Raw genomic sequence first — 22,645 nt, 5'->3', positions numbered from 1 at the left:
ATAACTGAAAGCTTCAGGCACAACTTTTTCCATAGTATGGAGTTTGGGATTTTTATTCCTCCAATATAAGGCTCCATGGAGGTGGAATTGAGATAGTGGCTAAATATGTGGCCCCTGTTGAAGTTAGCACTGCCTTTATTCAGAGCTCTTTCAATGCCCAAAGTTAATATTTGACCCCGTGTTTCCAATAATCTCTACTTTTCTGATTATGCAAGTGCATTAGAGACCAAGCGTAACACTGTCTGACTTCCTTTCCTCAGACTGCAGCCACTGGCTGAACAAAACCCCAACTTTATGTCCAGTAAATTAAGTTCTTTGTATACCAGCTTGCCTTCTTGAAATGGGATTAACACTGCTTGAAGGGTGTCTGTTCAGTAGTGCATTAGGAAAACCAAGATGCCTGTAAGAGGCTGCTTAGCTGAAATTAAGAGACTTTATTCACCAAAGCTCTCCCCCTCTTTTGCAGTGGACTGTTGGGATTCTTTTTGATGTGGCACACAGCAAAACTTAAAAGCAGCACAACCTCAGGGCAATATGCAGCATGGAGTTTCCTTGCAAAGGTAAGAGAAAGACCACGACAGGATCCCTGTGTCTCCTAGGAGGGCTGTGAGGAAATTCATATCTCTAGTTTCCCTGGCTATTTCTATCAGAATTCCTAGGGCCTGTCCATATAACGTTCTGCCTAGAGATGAGGCAACAAATATCAGTCCCTTGTGTAACCAAGCAGGATTTTTGGCTAAGGCCAAGTATAGAAGTTAGACTGAGTTAATATGCTGATTAACTGCAGCTGAGCATTTGGCATACTGAATCCAAGTAATGCAAATCAGTACTCTCCAGAGGATTTTTTTTGGAAAAAATACTCCTTCTGAGAGTGTATACACCAGCCATTCTCTCTGAAGTGCCTTCCCAGCAGGACTGAGTTACAGAGCCAAGAAATAAACCTAGATACATGAAGGTTAATACCAGAACTCCCACTGCCATCATCACAGGGGAGAGCAGTGGATGTCTCTTGCCTTGACTTTATCTCCCATGAGGTTCTTCTATCCAAGTTAGAATTACAATTTGGATAATTAGGTAAAAAAAAACTGTTTGGGTGTTCAGGCTTTGAGGGTAGTAGTTACAGGTCAAAACCTACCCAGAGCCCCTGGTGATAACACAGGCTGGCTGGGGAGCAGCTCTGGGGAAGAGAACCTGGGGGGGTTTGGTGGACAGCAGGCTGACCCTGACCCACAGTGTGTCCTGCCAGCAAAGACAGCCAGCAGTAACCTGAGTTTTACTAACAGCAGCACCAGCAGTAGAGCCGGGGAAGTGATTATCCTCCCCAGCTAAGCACTTGCTAGACCACATCTGGGACAAGGAGTCTTGTTTTGGACCCCTCAGTACAGGAAAGGCAAGTTGGACTGGGGAATTTAGCCAGGAAAAATTCTTTCAACCTGAGGATGGGCAGGCAGGTGCGCAGGTAGCCCACAGGTTGGGCAGTCTCCTCCATTAGAGGTTTTTAAAGAATGACTGTCAAAGCCCTGAGCAGCTTGGTCTGATTTTGCAGCTGACCCTGCTTTTGAAGCAGATGGTTTGTCTAGAGACCTCCTGAGATCTCTTCTTACTTGAATTAGCCTGTGAGTCATGGCTCTTAGGGGTCTGGCTGTTTATCATCAGAATAGCAACATGTCCTTTTTTGTTTGGTTTTTTTTTCTTTTAATTAAAAGTTTTTGACACCTCATTTGTTGACTTACCTGTTGTGGATGCAGTCAGAAGAGCTGATCTGACATTTTTTCCCCAGACACGTATGCCACATTTCATCTCTGTCAGCTTGGCCGTCTGAAAACCACAGCCCTTTTCTTGCATGGTTTTTTTTTCTTTTATTTTTTTTTGGGAAGAATCAGAACAGAGCAAAATGGCAGCTTTTCTACTTGGCAAGCTTTTTCTCACCATACAAGTCATAGTTTCATATGTGTTTGACTTTCTAAGAGCTCCAAAAGAGGCTGCGTGTGGAGATTTCAGTGCTTTAGCTTCCTCCCTGTTCCTTCACAGCAAGTCAGCCGATCGAATGCTTGCTGTTGCTATTTTCATTTATCTGTTGACTTATTTTGTAACGCTTAGGGTAAGAGATGCACAAAGCTGGCTCTGCTGGCACGTATTGTGAATAAGGAAAAATGGCTCTGCCTCTGGTATTTGTGATCTATCTGAAAAAAATGCAGGCAAAGATGTGTTGTGAAATATATTTTAAGCAGATCTGGGTCCTTCCCAAGTTGAAGTGAATCAGAGCCACAAAGTCTGGACTGGATCAAAGCTTTCCCAAAGCTCAAGGATTTCCAGATCTGTGGGATTTTGGCCAACTCTAGATACAGACTTCACAAAGTTTGTTCTAGCCACTGTTGACAACGAGATTACACGCCTTGACTGCAGCTCGAGATTGTCTTTGTACCATTGTGATAATTTAAGCTCTTCTTGTTTTGTAAGCAACCTTACAAGTCTGTGTTTGCTCATGTGTAAGTCTGTGATTTAATGAGTTTTGCTTAGGAGGGATTTTGTAACAACAAAACAGTCCTTTTCCTGTTGTAACTTCTGATCTGTTGTTCAATCTATATGTCTTGTCCTGAGTTCTGAGGCGAGGGGAAAAGTGCTAAAAACATAAGAGCTGCCTGTAACTAAAAATAATAGCAAAGCTAGCAGTTTCCCTAATATCTTCCAGCGGCATTTTTTAAAGCCTCTCACAGGAATGTCATTATGAGTCAGAGCCTTCTGAAAACATACAAGGAATATACAGGAGCTCCTGCTCTAGGTGATGAAATGTAGCCCATGCTGGTGTCAAAGTTGGGGAATGCTTAAAATGCAGCAGAATGGGGAGCGAAGAAGACTCCAGAGAGGCAGAAAACACTGGGCTGAACTGGAATTGGCATGCAAGGGTTGGGACACATACACCAGCACCTACAAAATTCTTCCAAGGTATCTTGTAACAATAAGGATCCATAGATTTAAGTGTGACCTAAGGAAAAAGATATGTGTGTGTTCACTAATGCTGCCTTCTACAGGTGTCTCAAAGTATTAGAGTTGAATTAACTCAACCTGACATTGTGTGAATATGAGGCCTGTCTCAGTCACGCCACAAGTCATTGTAGGTGCAGAAAAGCAGTACTTAACTAATACTGTAAGAATGTGCTTGAATTCAAGTGTGCAACTCCCTTTAAAAAAAAGAGACTTGGAAGGAAGCCGGTGTGGATAAAGAATAAAGATAGAAGCTGTTTGAATCTGGACTTGCAGAATGAAATCCAGTGGAAAAAAACAAAAAACCCCTGGGTCACAGCAGCAGCTTCGCGTTCCCACATGAGCATTTTTCTTGGATTGAGCAGTGCCCTAGATCATCCTCTTAATCTCTCCGACTGACTGGAGGTTTCACCAGCAGTTGGAAGGAAGCAGCGTTTGAGACCAGAATATGTTTATCTTGCAAGAGAGCCAAGAAAGGAGAAGGCTGCAGTGCTCAGGCAGCAGTGCAGGGCTCCAGGGACGAGAGGAGAACCAGAAAATGTTTTCCATTTGCTGGCTTTGTACCTGAGTGACTGATGGGCTGGGACTAAGATCACTGCCATCACTTTGGTTCTCGTTCAGTGCTGGTAGCCCTGTGAACTAACCATGAGATCTAATCCGTCCTACTCTGCAGATTGAAGGAGACCTTCCCGGTGAAGCTCACATACTTGGCCTCCTCACCCTCTCATTTTTCATTCACTTAAAAACTGCAGCTGGGTCATGACTTGTTTTTATGGTACTTACTTTGGCTGCAGCAACTTGATCACTGTAGGGGGGTTTTTAAATTCTTGCCCTGTACTGTTTTTTTTTTTTTTTTTTTTGACAGCTTTGGTGTTAAAGCTTTGTTCTATGCAGAGAAAAAGCCCAGGCTTCATCTGTGTGTATAGCCCTATATGATATTTACACTGGCAAATATACTCTGCACTTTTGCTGTGAAAGCAAATACCCTGTGCATTAGTCATATCTGTGCAGAGCCTTGAGCCAAAAACGCTAAAACGATCTGTAAAACAAAAACGACTTTTAAGAAAACCAGTAAATATCAAATTGTCATTGCCTTGCATACATTTAATCCCCAGAAGAGCCAATGTTTGAAGCTGTATCATGATTTCGCGTTTTAATTTGAAAGTGATGCCAGCAGCTTGGGTCAGGCACTAGAAGGGAGGAACTGGAGCTGCTCATGGGCACAGGCAGCAGCAGCTGGTGACAGCACTAATGAGCTCAAGCAGTGCTCTGAGTGAGTTTGTTTAGATTAAGGCTGCTCATCTATATCTGGTGATGAAACCTGTTAAATTCTCTACAAATCTGCCAGCAGAAATAGCTGAATTCATGAATAGAAGGGAGCAATGGCATTTCACCCCTTTTCATCAGCAAGATGCTGGGTATTTATCAATATCTACTCCTGTATCGTGCCTGGTGTTATCCCAGTACTATTTACAGTGGCTTGTTTCCAAATAAGGAAACTTACTGAGACGGCCCCTTACAAAGAAGAGTAAATGAGAAGGACAGTAGGGAGTTTGTATTCTCTCTTTCTCCTTCTGAAGAACTGGAGTTGGAAAACTGGCCTCAAGCTGCACTGACTTTTCCACTGGTTTTCTCATGCGTGGGTTGGAAGAAGACTTAGCTTAAGGGTAACAGGAATATGCACCTCTTCCCTACGGCCCTTCCATGGCCTTATGTAATCCCTTGTGTGTCCGAGCAGTGCTGGGGACTGTGGTGCTTGCAGGCACCTCCTGGCAGCTGCTTTGCTTCCTTGTTTGCCAGCTGCAGGAGTGTTTGCCCCAAGTCACCCCGTGTTTATTGCCAGCTGCCAGACATGGCCAGTGGATTTGTGCAGGAGCCTCTGGAAAACTCTCTTATTTCCAGGTCATTTACAACTATCTCTACCCAGTCTACTTCTACCCCAGGAGTTACCCAACATATATAAGAGCTGTTATTTATGTATCCATTTCTTAGGTCCTTATGGTGTCTCAAGAAAGGATAGACTAGATTCTTCTTCATTCAGCTTAGAGGTGGATGATACCACTCTTAAGAACTGGAAATAGGAATGATGTTTTTTATTGAAGTAGAAATTCTATTTTTCCTGCTTCTGACAAGGCAGAGAGGCCACCACTGCAAGTCTTTAGGGACTCCTAGGCTGGCTCTGCTCACTGCTTTCAGATAGCAACTCATACAAACTTTTATCTTCTTTAATTCCAGAGGCCCATGAGCCGAAAGGTAGAACTAATTCATGATATTCCACATTTTTGGCTCACTTAAAAATGTTGTGTATGTGTATATTCATTGTTTTCCACGTTTGCCTCACTCATATATAGATATTCATGACTCTCCACTGTGTATTTATGTATATTTATATATGTATACTATATATTTGTTTTTAGATGAGGCAAAAATGTGGAAAATCACTGTGTGTGTGTATCTATGTTCCTATATATGTACCTCTTAGTTCCTCTCTTGCACTGTTGCTTAGCATGCAGATGGCGTGTGATGGTGTGGGTCAGATGGTGTCAGTGCCTTGCTTGTGCTGAGGGGCACTTGGTAGCAAGAACAACCTGCCCTTGGTACTTTCTGGAGCAAGGGGCTCTCTTGTCTCTCTGCCTCAGTGCAAGAGCTGTGCAAATATCAGGAGCAAAACAAGCAGCAAGATTCTGGCCCTTGCCCATCTAGTTATACTGCAGTTGCAAGCAGTGTCATCGTGTGTGCTGGTATGCTCAATCAGAAGAAACTGAGATTTTTTGTCTTGGCTTGAACCTCATAAAACTCTGCACAAGAGTGTCAAAAACTCCCACTGGCGCTTCATAAACATAGTATATTGTCATTTGGCAGGTCTCCTGCACAGTATGTTAAGACTGTCTTGAGATATCAGTTTCTGGCATGGAAAAGCTACACGGATGCAAGCCAAAGCCCTGGAAGAGGGAAGGTTGTGTGCCAGAACTGATCAGCCTCTGCTGGCACATGCACATGGCACAGATATGGTTTAAGTAGGTCTCTAACATGAGATGGGGGCTTCTAAAACCTCCAGCCCTCACAAATGCCGAGGAGTTGTTTAATTCTTTTACCTTTAAGTGAGCTTCTGTCATCTACTTGCCATGTGTAGTTTTTATGCATATGCATAAATATATTTAAGAATGAAAAATCCTTATTCATTTGTGGCTCTCACTCTATGCAAAACATAACATGCTTTATTTTTGACACATGTAACTGATTCCTGTCAATCACCATGAACACCATATAAACCTCTTGGAAGAGAGAATGTGTTTTGCAGCAGAGCTCAGTAAACAAATAAGGGCGGCTGTGCACTCCTAACTACATCTTAGTGGTCTAAAGAAAATACCAATTGCTGGAACCTTAAAAGTATAGGGGGGTTGTTGGTTACCATGGCGACAGCTCAATAGTTGCCTTGTAGCATCCAGGACTAATTACAGCCTGGAATTGCTGGGAAGACAGGAGTCTCCATAACGACTTAGGCACGTGCTCCGTGACCGCTGTTCCGAGGGCCACTAATGCAATGTGCTAAGGAAGCTGTCTTGTAAAAACAGCTGAGACTTATTGGACATCCTAAGATTCTTGATAATGGATAGCTTTAATATGCCAATTAACTGCATGCATAGTTTTAATATGTCTATTAATGGGTGTTGTATAGGGCTGCATGCAGTTCTGTGTCTGCCGAAAATAACAGCCTGTGGGCATGGCAGAGTTACACAGGTAAGCAGATAAAGTTATGTGATGCTCCTTGGGTCAGCAGCACTGCACAGTTTTCATTTGTGCTCCATGAAATACGTCTGCAGTCTCAGCAGGCGTTAATGGAATGAGCACAAGGAGATGCCCTGAACAAGCTTGTTTCCCCTCTATCCTGATGTCCATTTTAAAATGGGTATTCTCTTTATCATCCTGAGCATAAACATATTTGTGGAATTGCTGGCTTAGAGTGTGGCTTGTCAAGGTGCTTTTTCACCCTTGCCCTTGACAAGCCACCTCTATTTTTGTATATTGGGTATTAGAGAATTACAATTTTAAAATAGATTTGCTCGATTTTCAAACTGCAAGGAAAGCATGTTCATTTGATCCTCTGCATAACAGATTTCTACTCTTTCTGTGTTTTTATGTAGCCTTCTGGAGTTCTTTGTATATGGAGAACTGAGGCTGAGAAGTCAATTTTAAGTGTGACAAGGAGAAGACAAGAGAATGATGGCTCGTTTAGAAATTGTTTTTATGCTTAATGTCCGATGTAAATGCCAAATCATATAGGAGAGCCGTGTGTGCTACCTCACAAACTATTGCAAACTATTCCATGCTTTGGATTCCAAAAACAACCAAAACCAGCTGCATTCTGCTCCCTGCTAGTTCCCTGTTCCCAGGAAATAATCCTTTTTGCAGAGGTTCCCATCTCCTTTCTCAGGTAATGACAGACCAAAGAGTTTGTAGTCACTTCTGTCCCTGTTTCCTCATCCATTAGAAGCCCCCAGACAGCTGAAACCCACAGAGTTATTTCTGTGCCCTTTTGACATTGCTCATAAAAGGAATTACTCAAAATGGATTAATGATATTAACATTTGTAAAGTACCACATTTTTAAGGTCTCTGTTGGAATATTCTGACCTTTTGTAACAGTGAATGGTTAGAAAGCTTTGGACAAGATTTTGTTTTTGAATGGAAAATTAAAAGCTTAACTAATAACAGTCTTTCTTGCAGTCCTTAGTATAATAATAATATTACTAATACTAATAGCATGTCGATTTCTTTCCATTGCATCATTACTGAAGCAGCATAAACACCAGAAAGTGGCAAGGCAGAGACTGTGGTTCTGTTATTGTTGGGTTGTATGGAAAAGGATCAGCAGAGAGACATAGTTATCTGGTCTGGGAATTGTTTGTTTATGGAGTAGGTTTTCCCAAAGGAGCCATGAGATGGGAAATACAATAGGAAATGGACTTCATACATGCACAAAAATACCCAAACTGTTAAGTGTCATGCAAGAGAGCTTGATGGAAACTTGCTATTTTTGCTAGCAGATGTTTCAAAAATACTTAGTTACACATCCCCAAGTTTCCTATGCTATTTTTGATGCCAGCAATATCCCCCACAGGGTATCGAGTTTGAGACATGATAGAAAAGGATTTTGCATCTGATTCGGTTGACTAGAAATATAAAGACCTTAGGTGTTTTTACAGGTAGTAACGTGGGGGAGGAAACAAATTGTGTTGGTTTTTTGCAACTAAAATATTCCCGCTAAATTAGATGTGTTTCCTGGTTCTAGCAGTACTGACGCTAGGACCACAGCGCATCTCGGTCACTTAAGGCAGTTGCAGAGGTGACTTGGGAGCACGAAGCTGTGAGGATGGTCACCTACACGGTGTGGGTGTGAGGATTTGTGGCTGTAGCAGGGGACAGCCCTGTGCCTTTCACCACAGTGAGCTAGTAGTGGCAACAGGTATTTCTGGGCCGGGTTGAAGAAGTCAGCAGTGGGAGCATAGGTCCCATGCTGTGCCTTGGAGGAGATCACACGCAGCATTTCCTGGTGTTTCTGGTGTGTTTAATGTGACTTAAGGTTGGGGAGTGGGTGGAGAGGAATGTTGGCTGCACTGCACACCTGATAGCTGTTAGTGAGGAGGGATGAGGATGTGCAGCTCATGGAGTCAGGAGGCAACCCGTGGTGGTTTCCAGCTACACAGCAGAGAGCAAGTCCCGTTTGGCTTTAGCATAGGTTCCCCAGGTTGGTCAGGGGATATTTTCTGCTGTCAGTCTTCTGCTTTGTTGTTACCTGGTGTAGGACAATCCCTAAGCACGTGGCCCTGGATTTTGTGTCAGGCTGACCTTTGAAAAGCCATTGAGTTCTCGAGGTGCATGAAAACACGTGGATTGTAACATATCTGCCTTTTGTCCCTGATTTTTGCCTTAGCTGCCTCACTGGTGAAGCCTTTCCAGAAGTTGTTCCTTGAGCTGTTGTTCTCTTGCACTTCACAGAATCACAGCACAGTTGAGTTTGGAAGGGACCTCTAGAGATCTAGCCAGGGCTTTGTCACCGTCACAGTGAAGAAGTTTTTCAGGAGAGAACTTCAGGAGAGAACAAGCTGAAAATGATTGAAACTGTTAGATTTGGACTGTGCTCAGAACTTGGAAACAGCATTCATAGCATAGTTAAGTGCTGAAGTACCATCAGCCACTGAGCAACCTGCCCTTTAGTATTGTCTTCCACCACAGCACTGACATAGTCACCAAGTCAATTTGCCTGTTCTTCACAGGCTGAAACTGCCAAGAACTTCATGCCCTGCTTGTTGGAACCAGCTTTTTATTTTTTAACCTGGATGTCATCTGTCACCTCATGGCCTCCCTGCGACACGATGGGCATTTCCTTACCTCATGCCTCTTTCAAAAGGTGCTGGTGCTCCCAGGTGGTTGTCCCAGCAGGCCCAGGCTGCTTCCCGCCATGTCTGGCTGCTGGCCCAGCCCCACCAGTAGGTGGCATGAGGGGGACAGGCGGCCACAGGCAGGCGCTGAGCTCGGGCCTTCCCCAGGAGGCCAGAACTGCCCCCCAAACTGGCCGGGCCTCTAAACCCCCACGCACGGCATGAGAAATACTGTTTTCATACCAGGCTCCTCTGTCTCTCTACAGTAATCGCTATTTCATAATCTTACAAGGGTTACACGAGGTGAAGACTAGCTGCTAATGCCAAAGGGCCAGCTCTTGGCAAGCGTAGGAGAAGATGAATTTTATGGCACTGTTTTACATCAACAGAGCAATAGGGGAGCTGGCCGCTCCCCCACGCTGAAAAAGAGTACATTTAAAATCCGAAGAAATAGTTCTTTAATGTAGTATAGTGTGTTACTGACCAGGAAAATCAGGGTGTCAGATGTAAGAAGTACTAGGAAAAGTGCCTGAGTGAAAGTAGAGGTTTATATGTTATGTGCACTGTTATCTGCACAAAAGGTTTCAGGGGCTGTGTTCCTAGTATTTCAGCAAAAGCAGACATTATATGTAAATTCTTCCAGAATAGGAGTAAGGAGGCTATTAAACTGCATGCCTTGGGGTGTAAGTTTTGTTATCAGTTAAGGCCAAGATGCAGATTTTTCCTTCTCTCTGATGTGCACCTGGATTGCAGACTGTCTGCAATATGGGAGGACCTCAAATGCTCCTGATGTCTCTGGCACCAGCCAGTGCTTGAGTGAAAAACCGCTCTTGTCCATCCCAACAAAACAGTGGCTGTGAAATGCTTCACTGCTGTGGGTGCTGTTGTTCAATGAATGCTTATTCCACTGTACAAATATTTAATAGTTCATAAAATAAGAGCAACAGGGTGAATTGCCTGGCCCTGCCAACTTGTGAGCTCAGAGGAGAGACTAAATGTCAGTATAAACTTAAAGCTTTGGTAGTAATGGGGCAGAGTTTGAGGAACAGCGACTCCTTGAGCGGCTGAAATGACAGAGATGGTAGTGCCAAGAGCTCCTTGCTGAACACTGCAAGAGAGCAATGTGTGAAGCAGTTGTGGGAGGTGGGAAGCTTTGGGAACCTAAGTTTGATATAACCTTGAAATACAAAGTTACTTCACCTTTTGGTCAAGACTAGATGAATCATCAGTCTTGTCACAGCAGGAATGGGGGAAAAAAACACTTCCTGACAGAGTCAAAGTTGGTTGTCCTAATGAAGCCTTCTCTTATTCCTCCTCAAGTGATCTTTACTTTATTTGACAAGATTTCAGCTGCTGAGTCAATTCTGCCCCTCATTTTTTCCAAGTTTCAGCTCAACATATGCTTCTAATCTGGAGTATATATGTGCACCTGTTTGAATCATGATTGATAGAGATTTCCTATCAGCACAGTGTGCCTCAGGGAGAACTTACATGAGTTGGATAAGGCTTTCCCTTTTCCTCTTCAGTGCAGAAGCTGGGTAGCCAGAGAAATGTTTGTGTCTGGATTACATTTACAGTGGTCACATTTAAGAGGAATATTTAAATATGAACTGAAGCATATAAATTGAATAAAAAATTGAATCCGGCAATGTAGCTACAGTACGTTTTGTAGCCTGAAGCTTGGTGGCCCTTCCCCAGCTATCTCATTAGTCATAGGAAGGGGAAATGTATGTTTTGGCTATTATCTCCAGTAGCAGAGAACACATGCTTCTTGTTTTGGCTTTCTCTTTATTATGACAGGACATCTAATATTTGTGTTTGAGTTCAGGTAGGGAGGGTGGAGTGGTTACTTGATGTCCAAAAAGAAATAGCTACCGTAATTTTCAACCAAATCTAGCGTTTCACAAGTGGCAAAATAATTTTCTCTTTTAAAGGTCTCAAGATGTCTTTAGTTGTTTGCAAGAAGACTTAAATGATGTGATTAAATAGTCGGGTTGAAACTCAGCAGTAATGCCTATTAGGTATTTGTATAGTACATACGAATGTATACCGTTTGTTTATACATGTAGGCATGTATTGATATATTTTTGCATCTAGATAGTTGTAGGCCTTTTTGAAGAAAAAAACTCCGTCTGATCATTGTAAATGAGAGCATGTATTTATACTGTATTTATAATAAGAGGAGAGCTGTCTTATGTAAGCTGTTTATTACATTCCAAATATCTTTCTTTGCTTCTCTGTTCTTAACTGTTGTAATGTGGCTATGTGATACAGAACAATTATTGTATCTTTCTCAGTGGTGGAAGTGCAGAACCAAGGAAACTAAGGAATTGCCAAGGATCAGAAGGGCTGCCCATGAGCAGCCCGTGAGCATTGGCTGCCCGTGAGCTTTCCGCTGAAGACTTTGCGTGGCTGAGGGCTGTTAAGCTGGTGTCACATACTTGGAGGAGGTGAGGGCAGAGGGACTTCCAAATTACGATTCAAAAACAAGAGCGAAGGGGCTTTTTGTGCCCCTTCTGCCCCGTGGGATGGGGCTGGGCACACAGCCGGGTGCCTGGCTGACGTGGCAATGAGCAGCCCCAGTATCTGCAGATGGCTCCTTTCTCCCGCAGCTGGCACCGGGGGGTGAATGAGGGGCATACAGTTAAACAAAAAGAGCTCCACCGCCCTTGTCCTATAAGGAATGAAAGAACCATGAAGTTAGCCAACAATTCAGTAGTTCTTTTGGCATTCACGTGATGTTTCAGGTTCTTTAATATGCATTAAAAAGATTAACACCAGCAAAAATTTTATCATATCTTTGGCAATGCATTAATCTGATCGGATTGAGCTCTGAATGACTCTCTGGGAGTTGATATAATCATCTGTTGCTTCAGTTCTGCCCTGGGAGCGCTTGCAGGATCAGGGTCTGGATGTGTGGGTTAACTCATCGGATCCCAGGACAAAAACAGGACAAAAAATCTTCATAAATGTGACTGGAAGTAAATGTTTAGCAAACCCCCAAACTGTTGGGACTATGTATGTTTGTTTGGGCATAGAATTGTGGAGTATTCTGTCCACTAAAATCGTAGTGGAGAGGTTTAAGAAATATGCTTTCTTGTGGCAGTTGAAAAGCTAATATATAGAAACACTCCGCTGTGAGCGGAGCAGTGTGTCGTAGTGTGGTTTAAAGAAATAAAAACTTGAGCACCTGAGCATATTTACTGCTGCTGTTCTGAAGGTGTTTTAGAGGGCAGGCTGCTGATTTTGATTGTGGTTGTCGCTTAGCCCCCTGCCTTTCTTTTTCATACTTTTTCTTTTGTTGTTGTTTTGTATGCCTCATGTAGCTCATTCTAGACTGGACTGGGAGATAATTACTGTATAAATAGATTTATTTACACTAGGACTAAGTACTGGGCATTGGATTGCTCAGTTTGCTTAATACTGGCTGATTTCAGGTTGCAGGACATGAAGCTAATTGTACTCTTAAAGAATTGGTTGAATTTACCGTTGTGGTTCTAATAATGCTTAAAATTTAGATTAAAATACAAAGATGAGGCAAAAGATAGCGGCCAAACCTCCTTTGCAGAGGGTGACCCCTAGGGAAGCTGGGATCTGTGCAGGCACTTAGGCAAATACGCAGAAAAGCATCTAAAATTCATCACAGCTGGTGCGGCTGCTGTGTGCCCGTCACCCCTGCCACGGTGCCGGCAGCACCAGGTGCTCATCTGAGCAGCGGGGCGGCCCAGGCCCATCCAGGGGACGTTTCCTCGTCGGGAGTGTCTCGATCGGGGACGTTTCCTGACACGTTTCACTTGGACCTGCTTGTTTCCCTCCTTCAGGCTGCTCCGCCTCGCGGGCAGGCTCCTGGCATCGCTGACGCCTTGGGGACGGGCCTTATTTTTTGGTTTCAAGGATGAAGATTTTTTCGCCCCCACCCCTATTTTGTCTTTCCTTTTGTCTGGGCTCCTGACAGCAGACCCTGAAGTTGACAGAGTCAGCCTGGATCCCTCTGGATCAGGGTATTCTTGCTTAGGTTTAAAGAAGTTTTCCATTTGGCAGTGCTTGGTCGCCTTGAATTTGGCTTTAGCAAAGCAGAGGAGAGCTAGAGAGAAGTAGCTCATAATCCAGATGAAATGAAAAGTACATGTAAAAAAATGATGAGTAATGGTATAATGCTAACAGTTCGGAAAATTCATGTGAATTAATGAATATACATGATGGCATTGAAAGGTGCACTATATCTGTATATATGCACACACAAAAGAGAATTAACTCTGACATTTGGGAAATTATTTCAGTGGCTCTTTAAAGAAATTAAAGTGAATATGTTATTGCTGACTCTGCCTGCTGTAATTTTTGCCTTTGTGGTAGTACTGGATTATCTTGATTTAGCTGTTTTCAGTGGCACCAACACTGATCCATTTCCCTGGCGATTTTTGATGATTATCTTAGCAGCTGGTTAAAACATGCAGAAGAAGGACAAAACAAATATTATGGAGAAGAAGGACAAAACAAATATTATGGCTATAAAAAGCCTGACATTGCTTCAGTTCCATCAGTAGAATGAAAACAAAGGCTGCACATATTAGACGCTTTTTCCTGATGTTTTGAGAAGATGACCTGATGATAAATAAGAAGATTTATTCTGAACAGCGAGTGAACTTGTAGAGATGTTTCAAAACAGTCTTTGGAAAAAAATGCCTTTTTTTTTAAGGACAGAAGTTTGTTTTAACAGTTTAGGGAAATGAGGGTTAAATGGATTGGCTGTGTATACACAAACTAAGGAAAACTTCCAGAAAATATTCTGTGTGCACTTACAGCACGAACCATGGCATTTAGCTTACTAGCAGTCTAAGAGTGAATCAGCAGAAACATACTTTTTCTAGGGTATAGAAAAGCGTATCAAAACTAATATTTAGAAAAAAAAAAACAAAAAAAAATTGTCTGGACTAGAATCCACCATATCCTTAAACTCCGGAAGATTAAATCAACACCTACATTTTGGAAATATGCTGAGTCACTTGAGAACATTAGATATTCAAAATCCAGACCCAGATTTTGTAGTTTGAAAACCTCTCCCTAGGTAATCAGAACATTGAGGAGATGACGTGTTTTTGTCAAGAGTATTTGTTTATTCTGCTGGTTTGAACTGTCTGTGAATTGACACCACAGGGGCTGTGGGTCATCCGAACTCTAAGCTGGAGCGAGCAAGGCATCAAAGAAGGCTGATCCAACACTCCTGTGTCTCCCAGGAGTTGAGTGGGTGCTTAGCCAAGAACTGGGAGCTCTAGGGATGCCATTGCTATCTCCTGTCCTTCCAGTCCATACTTTTGCCAGGATTTTCTTCTATATGGCCAGAAGATCTGTTTGGGAAGCAGGACCAGCTTTGATTTTGCCTCCATGGTCCTCCAGCAAAGAATTCGGTGAACCACCTGTATTTGCTTCATTCTCTTTAAAGTTTTTTTTTTTCTTTGATTAAAACGTAAATTTTCCCTGCTGAATTCAGGTGCACTAATTCTCATCCTGGAGAGGACGTGACTAGCTGGTTCGGATTAGTGCTCAGGGATTCCTTTTCCAAGACACTGAGAAGTCTGGAGATCTTGACTTCTGTCCCTAGGCAGAGATGTGGGCAAGCTCAGTTGGGACTAGCTACTGCTGTCAGTGTCTGCCTTCAGGATTAGCAGGTGCCTGAGTCAGTCCTGGCACCAGCAGGACTCGGCAGCGGATTGCAGCTCTAGCAGTTACAGCAATAGAAGGCGCCAGGGAAGCAGCCAGGTTACCCCGTGGTGGTGTCTCTCGCCAGGTTTACCTTCCTGCCTTGAGTCGTTCCTCTTGGTGCAGGGAAGGTGCTCCCAGCTGGACTGTCCTGTTTCCTTTCGGAAAGACAGCGATGCCCCTGGAGGGCTCCGGTTTCATTCCTGTTAGGAACAGACACTTGGAGTTGGCATTGGTATCTTGGAAGCCACTGCAGCGCTTGGCCTGCCCTAATCCTGCCGGCACAAAGTGATGCCAAGGCTCTGCTATATGGACTTGTGTGGAGGGTCGGTGTTTTCTTACTGTTAGCCAGTGACTTTGCACAGAACCATCTCAGCAAGCCTGGGGAAGAGCAAGGGAGAGGGTGGGAGCCTCCAGGAAGAGACAAAAAACATCTGTCGCTGTAACTGAGACAGGGCTAAATTGCCATAGGCCTCTCACCAGTACAAATGGGCCAGCAGTGTTGCTTTGGTTTGTTCAGCATCAGCAGCACCTTACAATAGGATCCTAATTTCACTATGTACCTTGTGCCATCAGTTGCTACTGGTTCTGCAAGTCCATTGCAGCCATTGCTATGGTGGAAGGGTAAAAATCTGAATCCTGGCCAAGCTGTGCTGGGAAAGGAGCACAATTCCTGGAGTACGGGCAGGCTCAGATATATCAGTGCTCATCAGTGGAACATAAGATACCCATAGAGTTTCTGTTGGAAGGAGACCAGGATTATTAGAATAAAAAAGGGTATCATTCCATCATACTGCAAAGCATCAGCAAGATTGTACGTATCAATGCCATTGTCACTGGTTTTATGTGAATCATCTCTGTGTCTACCTATTTCATAGCTTCCAACAAACTTGCACAGGCACTGAAGACTTTAACCTGAGTCACTGTTGGCAGCAGAGCTCACTCCTTGCATCTGGTGCATCCTGCTGACCATAGTGCCAGCTGGGATTTCATCTGCATCCTCAGTGCCTCCTAAATATTCAAGCGCATGAGTCATTTGACGTGACCATCAGCTGAACTCCAGGTAGAGTCCTACAGCATTCCCTGTATGCGATGTGCTTGAGAGCATCAGGTCTCTAAACTTCTTTCTCCTGCTGGGCTGGAGATCAGCAAACTGTTCATTCGGAGCCCTGGCCCTTGTGCCAGCTTTCTGGCACAAGGATAAAGTTGTTTCCCTTGAGTGCTTGCTGATAAACACTTTGTAAAGAGCTGGAACTGCTTTTGATGGAGGCAGTGATGAGCAAACGCGGTCTGTAATACCAGGATTTTTGTTTACTTATGTGCTTACCTGTAAATCACTGATTGGAACTATAGAAATATTTGAAACTCAGGTAAATATGTGTTAATCAAGTATTTCTTCTAAATGGTTGCTGTTTCCACTGTACAATAGAGTGGCACATTAAATTTAGACTGCTTTATTTTAGGAAGCAAGTTTTTTCCTTTTGTGCAAGTAGGTGTTTGAAATGATTTCTTAAGAACAGTTTCAGTTCACATGGAGATATTTTCTTAAATGATGTTGCACTGGGATTTTTTTCCTAATTGCTGAAAGCTGTGTCAGAATTCTGTAGAAATGTTCGCAGTATAAACATCTTTAAAAGTAGATTTTGCAGTACTGCGTAGGCACAGGTTTTTTTTAAACCCTTAAGGAGTCAGAATGAATGGAGCAATTCTTGTCTCTAAGGTTGTTGGAGTTCACCCATCTGATCTGAACCATTTGGTGGAGTTAGTGCCTATATGTCAAAACCTTGGAGAACTTGGTTTATAATACGCCATTATAAATAATTTAAAAATTATTTCCATCTTTTAGTTTTAATGACTCAGCAGCGTAATGGATCTTGCAGTCATCAACTTTAGTTTGCCCTTTTCTTGGTTTTCTTTGTCTTGTAAGCTTATTCCTTTCCTAGGGTACCTTCTGAGTGCCTGGGAAGACAACCATGACCTTTAAAGTGAGGAAAGGGAGATTGCTGCACTTAGTATTATTTTATTTTTTTTTAAAGGACATTCAAAATGGCTATGTAGGTGTCTGTCTAAATACATGTGCTTAAAACCCTCCAGAAAGTTCTGAAATGTGGTAAAAGAAAAATGAGCTTCTGAACTATAGCTATGCCCATAGATTTTAGATTGTTCCTCTAGAACAAATTGTATGATGTTCTTCCCTGACAAAAATGTTTTTCATTTCTGAATATGTTGTTCTTTGGTGTAAACAAGAGAAGGCGGCCACTTCAGCAATGTGTTTTCCTTTTTTCTTCTTTTCCTTCTTGCACACACTTACTCCGTGTGCTCTTCCACCCATGTTTTGTTTCTCTTAGGCACTGAGATGCTGTTACATAAATTTTGAAAAATACAAGCCATAATAGTCCAAAAAACTACAGGCTGCAGCAGGGTTTCTGCACAGGTTTGGAGTGCCCAGAGTAGAGCAGTGTGTTATTTTTGACAAGACTTGTTCTCAGAGAATTCTTAAATGGCTGTTTCTCTGTTCTTGGCCTCTTCTCCAGTTTCTAATAAGCACAGTTACAGTGGAATGTCTGGTACAACTTCAGCTGGTGCCACTTCTCAAGTACAGTTTCTTTCAGGAGAGCAACTCAACATACAGAATTTCTCTGTAGATATCATGGTTGCCACTCTTTACTTATTCCTGTTTACAGGCTTGGTAGTAGATACTTTGTTTCTATATACTGAACGAGTATTAGCTTAAGATAGTTGGCTGTATTTAGGTAAAGTGTATTCACAGATTGACCCTGCAGGTGTGAGAGTGTCAGCTCCCTCCAGCTACCAGCAAAACAGCCCAAGGTGCGACCTCAGTGTGGCCGGTTGCGGTATCATCCTGAGTTCAGAAGAGGAGCTCTCAGTTGGTGGCATGTCCTACCAGGCTCCCTGGGGTGTATCTCTTTATTCACACCTTGCTTTGTGACTTGTTTTTACCAACCCAGGAGGGAGGAGGAGGCCTAGTGCTGTGCCCTCTGCGAGACACCCGTGTCGCGGGCAAACGGTCAGAGCATGAAGTGGGTGATGGAAGGAGGACAAAAGCCCTGTGTGTCATCCCCAAAGGAGAACGTGGCCCAGGAGGCTGGAGAGGCCCCGTGGTGCCCACCAGGCCCCACAGCTCCTGTGGGGTCTCGCTGCCATCTCACTGCAGAGGGGCTCTGATGGTCCCTCCTCTCTGGCCTGCTGCTCCTGGCAGCCTCCGAGCCCCCATCTTCCGGCACGGCACCACCACAGAGCGCGTGGGTTTGGCCAGGGGAACCGTCACTGCCGCTGCCAGTGCGCGGGGGGCACTCGGAGCATCATTTGCTTCCCGCCTGCACACGCGCTAGTGATTTTTTAACAAGTCTTTAATGAAGTAATGAAATTTCTGCTGGCTCCCCTGGGAGACCACTAGACAAACAACTGTTAGGAAATCTTTCCTGATTATTATTTAGATGTTTAGTTTCTTCATTTCATCTTTTTACTTGGGCAATTTGGTATTATCCTAAGCAGTTCCTTTCATTCCTCAGCGCTTCTGTTTCCCAGGCGTTTGTAAATCACTACCATGTCTTCCTTTCCCACAGGCGTTGCTTGTCCTGACTGTTGGCTGAAAAGCAATCCCTCCGTCTAATGGCTCCGTCACTGCTCTCTGAACTCCCTCCATTTTACATTATCCATCTGGCAACAAAATGTCCAAAGCTGAGTGCCGATGTGGAAGCTCCATAGCTGTTGAAGCAGGGATATATTGCAAACTATTGTATGTCGGAAGCTAGCTCTTGTTCCCAGCTGTTTCTTGGATCAGTGCTATAAAGATAGGAAGCTATTTGCCACCATCTTCTCTGAGCCTTTCTGAGAACACCTTGCTGTAATGAGAGATTTGGGGCATAAGCATACCAAAATTGCAGCAATTTTCTTTATCTCATACCCTTTTTTTTTTTTTTTTCCCCCTTTTTTTTCCTGCTGCATCCACAGCATCCACAAACACACATCAAGCTCTCATTCTCAGAAACACTTAAGTTTTTCAAGGCCAAGGTCTGACTGCTGCTATTGCTTCCCTGTGTCTTTCTCCTGTTTCTGCCCATAGTAAAAAACGTAGTGCCTTTATTTCTCTATATTTATGTAGGGGAGGGAGGTTTGGCAAGACTGAGAGCTTATGCTCAGCAGGCTGTTTGTCTCACTGGCATTCCTGCCATTGATTGGCTGTTTTAAGTACTGAATATAAGGGTTAAAATAATAATAATAAAAAAAGTGACTGCACATATAAGAATTTTTTTTTTAATTGCAACAAAAATATTTCAGTTTTCACTTGTGATAACAGCTTTTTACTTCCTTTTCAATTTGCAGGTTATCACTGCTAGCTTATCACCATTCTTCTTTGTCATGAAGGCCAACGTACTAACAATTTCTTGGTAAGTGCTTACGTGAGCTTTATGTTAATAACAGAAATGAATTTCCACACAGTGCTTAATACCTTTTAAATGGCAAGTTCTATTGTATCGGTAATAGTTTATGTGTAAGGAGAACCAGGTGTGCAATGAGGGATGCAGCATAGTAATACAAATGGAACAGAATTTCTTCTGCCTTTGTGGGAGAACATGGACATTTTTGGACATTAAGTTTCACCACAATTCACTCAGCACATTTTATGGCTAGACAAATGGATGCAATAGGCAAATAAATGACCCATTCAAAGTCAGACTGTAAATCAGTGGCGGAGCTGGAAGTAAAACATGGGAGTCTTGGTTTTTTAATAGGCTTGTTCTAGCCCATAGAGAGTGCTTTCATATTTCTGAACAGTCTATGACACAGTGTACACTCTGAATACATTAATACAAGTAGGAAAATGAAATAGTATTTGACTGTTTCCAAATGTCTGTTTAGCTTTTGTAACATGTGGCCTAAAATATTACGAATTACCTAACTTGAAATTTTTAGGAAGTGATACAAACGTTTGGGTTTCCAACTCCTTTGGTCAAGGCAGTGTTTTTGGGGTTAAGTGTGTATTTCTAAGGTAAGATCTGTTATTGGAAATAAAAATCTGCTTGCTTTTGGAAAGTTTTAAGCTTCCTCTTTTTCTTCCTAGTCTGACCACCACCCTTACTAGGATTCATTTCTGTACAAAATGAAATTAGCATATTTTTTTTCCAGATGTGATTTTTAAAATAGTATCAGGACCCTGCATTAATGTGCCACTAGCCCCGGATTTGTTTCTGATGATCTCTTGAGGAGGTATTTCTGAATCTCTGTTCTGTTGACACATGTGCCAGTTTTCAACCATTTGAAACTTGCTTTTTTTTCTGTGCTGTTAAGAAGACTATATTGCTATGGCAAACATTGATAAAAGCCCATTGATAAATACCACTGGCCCAGTCTTTGAAAGCTGCTACTGGTACTTAATTCCAGGTTATAATCTGTAGCTGTATATTCTCAGTTTACTTGGATAGTGCTGGAAATTGTCTCCAAAACTCATTGTGTTTATCAGGAAAATTTTGATTTCAGTGACTAGAGGCACCATTTGCACTTTTGTATGGTAAATAACTGCATGTGTGTGTCCTTTGTAGGTCAAAAATTGCCATTCTGTAACACGTGAATCCAGTTTGTATTGTATATGATTCTTCTTCCTTGTCTCAGAGAATTTCAGAAGTGAAAAGCACACATTTTCTTCCTGTACTTGATGTTTTCTTGTATATATAAAGGTATATTGCCTTGAGAATGGAAAGGCAAAGATATAAAGTTATTGCCTCTGTCACCACACAACCATTACAGTAGAAACTATGTGTTTAGTATATATCAGGAGTCTTTGGAAACATAATGAATTGGATTTTAAATGCTGCCATTTGTCTTCTGCTCTGTTTTTCCCAAGTGATTTCTCCTCTTGCCTTTTCTTCAGCTGCTGCTTGGAAGTTAAAGAAGTTACTGAAAGCAGAGTCTCAATTTATGCTAGCCCCATATATTTATGTGTGAGTGTGCATCCATATATGCATGTTGTGCACATATGGCTTCAAATGCTCAAATACATCATATGTATTTTTCTGTAGCTCTAGGAACATGTTTCTATGTGTATAGGAGGCTGAACTTAATGCCCCCACAACATTCCCAGGCCAGGCCATTAACTTGCTGTGTCTCACCATGTTTTATATGTGTCTGTGCAGCCCTATCATATGCATGCTATGGTAGACGTTTATAATATATACATATTTGGTAACATGTACATGAAGAAGAAAAAAACCGTGTGCAACTGTGAATGTGAATACATGGACTTGTACAGTTGCACACAGTGCAAGTGAGATAAGTAACAAACACCCTCCTGTCTGTACAAGAAACTTGCTTTGGCCCTTAGTTTTATTTTTTATGTTTTGCATGTTACAATTCAAGAAGATAACAGTGTCTTGTGTTTGTGTTTTGAATTCCATGCATCAGCAGGGCCTGGGCTGTTAGGGAAGCTCAGAAAACAGTGTGTTCGGTGATTGGAGATCACAAACCACTGAGGTTTTGGGTTGGTCCTGTGTTATTGTGGCAAGTTATACATGAGTTATTTGTGTGTGGTGGGCAAGCACGTTTAGCTGTGCCCCCATAATAAACAGATGCCAGAGGATTTGCACTGAAGTGAAGTAAATCAGGGGCCTGGTTTTAGCCATGTTTTTTGGTTTCCCCATTTTGGAAGTTACAATGATTGCTTCTGTTGGCCCTGGTGAACATGGATTGCAACAGGCATGTGAGCACCTGGGATTTCAACTGTTGCAAAAGGGAATTCTTCTTCTGTTTACTGTAGAACATAAGCTATTAAAGATACTAAATCATGAGGTAGATGCAAACGTCCTTTTACAGAACATTGCTGTGCAGTTCAATATCTTCTGAACCGATTGCTGGTCTGACTTTTGAGAATGCTGTGGCAGAGAGAATTATAGAAGACTCCACTTCCATAAAAAATAAAAACTGAAAAAAAGATTTGGAGTCATTTCTAAGAATCTGTTGATTGTAGTCCTCCCCATATTCATTCTGATTTTTCCCCGAGGATAAGGAATTAATGCAGAGAGAATGTTTATAACTGGAGGTGAAATCTAGGCAAGGCAGAAGGTTAACCCCAGAGAAAAGTGCTTCAGGATGGTTGGTGATGAGACGCAGACAGACTCCTGTGTTTCAGATCTGCTCGAAAAGTCCATATCCTGCGCGGCCGCTTGCTCTGTCTCGGCAATTGCCCACCCAAAGATAGACCCTCCCCACAAGGGGATGTTCCTGTCCCCCTAGCACCTACTTCCCAGGTCTGTTTGCTGTGTTATTAGAAAATTCAGTATTTTTGTTATATAACGGTAGTTCCTTTCAGGAACCAGGGAGTTACATGATTTTTAAAACCAATCTGCTGAAGCTAAGTAAATGAACGTAATGGTATTAAACTCCAGACATCTGTTGGCTTTACATGTTAGGTTTTTTTTTTTTAAAGAAAAAAATGCCCTTTTAACTATGAACTTACAAAAGTTTGTTTTGTTTATACAGTTCATTAAGGAGCTTTGCAGTTTCATAAGCTAAGCCGTGAGGCTAAGATGAAAGGCCAGTACACTAACTTTAAACTGTTATAAA

General features: G+C 42.5%; 1 protein-coding gene across 7 annotated transcripts in view; it reads left to right on the top strand.

The window, feature by feature from the left end:
• TMEM241 (transmembrane protein 241) overlaps window positions 1–22,645 on the top strand; it is a 49,185-nt gene that overhangs the window by 25,610 nt on the left and 930 nt on the right. For 2 of the 7 annotated variants that reach the window (XM_026035452.1, XM_026035450.1), the window contains exons 13-14: window positions 467–560; window positions 19,412–19,476. In XM_026035452.1, the coding sequence (XP_025891237.1) occupies window positions 467–560; window positions 19,412–19,476 (159 nt within the window). Of the gene's footprint in view, window positions 1–466; window positions 561–1,780; window positions 1,855–2,231; window positions 2,761–7,130; window positions 7,703–15,942; window positions 15,997–19,411; window positions 19,477–22,645 lie in introns of those variants that run through there. The other 5 variants (XM_026035457.1, XM_026035453.1, XM_026035456.1 and 2 more) reach the window with 5 other exon arrangements.

This window comes from Nothoprocta perdicaria, unplaced genomic scaffold, assembly GCF_003342845.1.
Source record: "Nothoprocta perdicaria isolate Ctin4 unplaced genomic scaffold, notPer1 scaffold_16, whole genome shotgun sequence".
Lineage (NCBI taxonomy): Eukaryota > Metazoa > Chordata > Aves > Tinamiformes > Tinamidae > Nothoprocta > Nothoprocta perdicaria.
The sequence above is the reverse complement of the archived record's forward strand: the minus strand, read 5'-3'. Positions and strand labels throughout refer to the sequence as shown.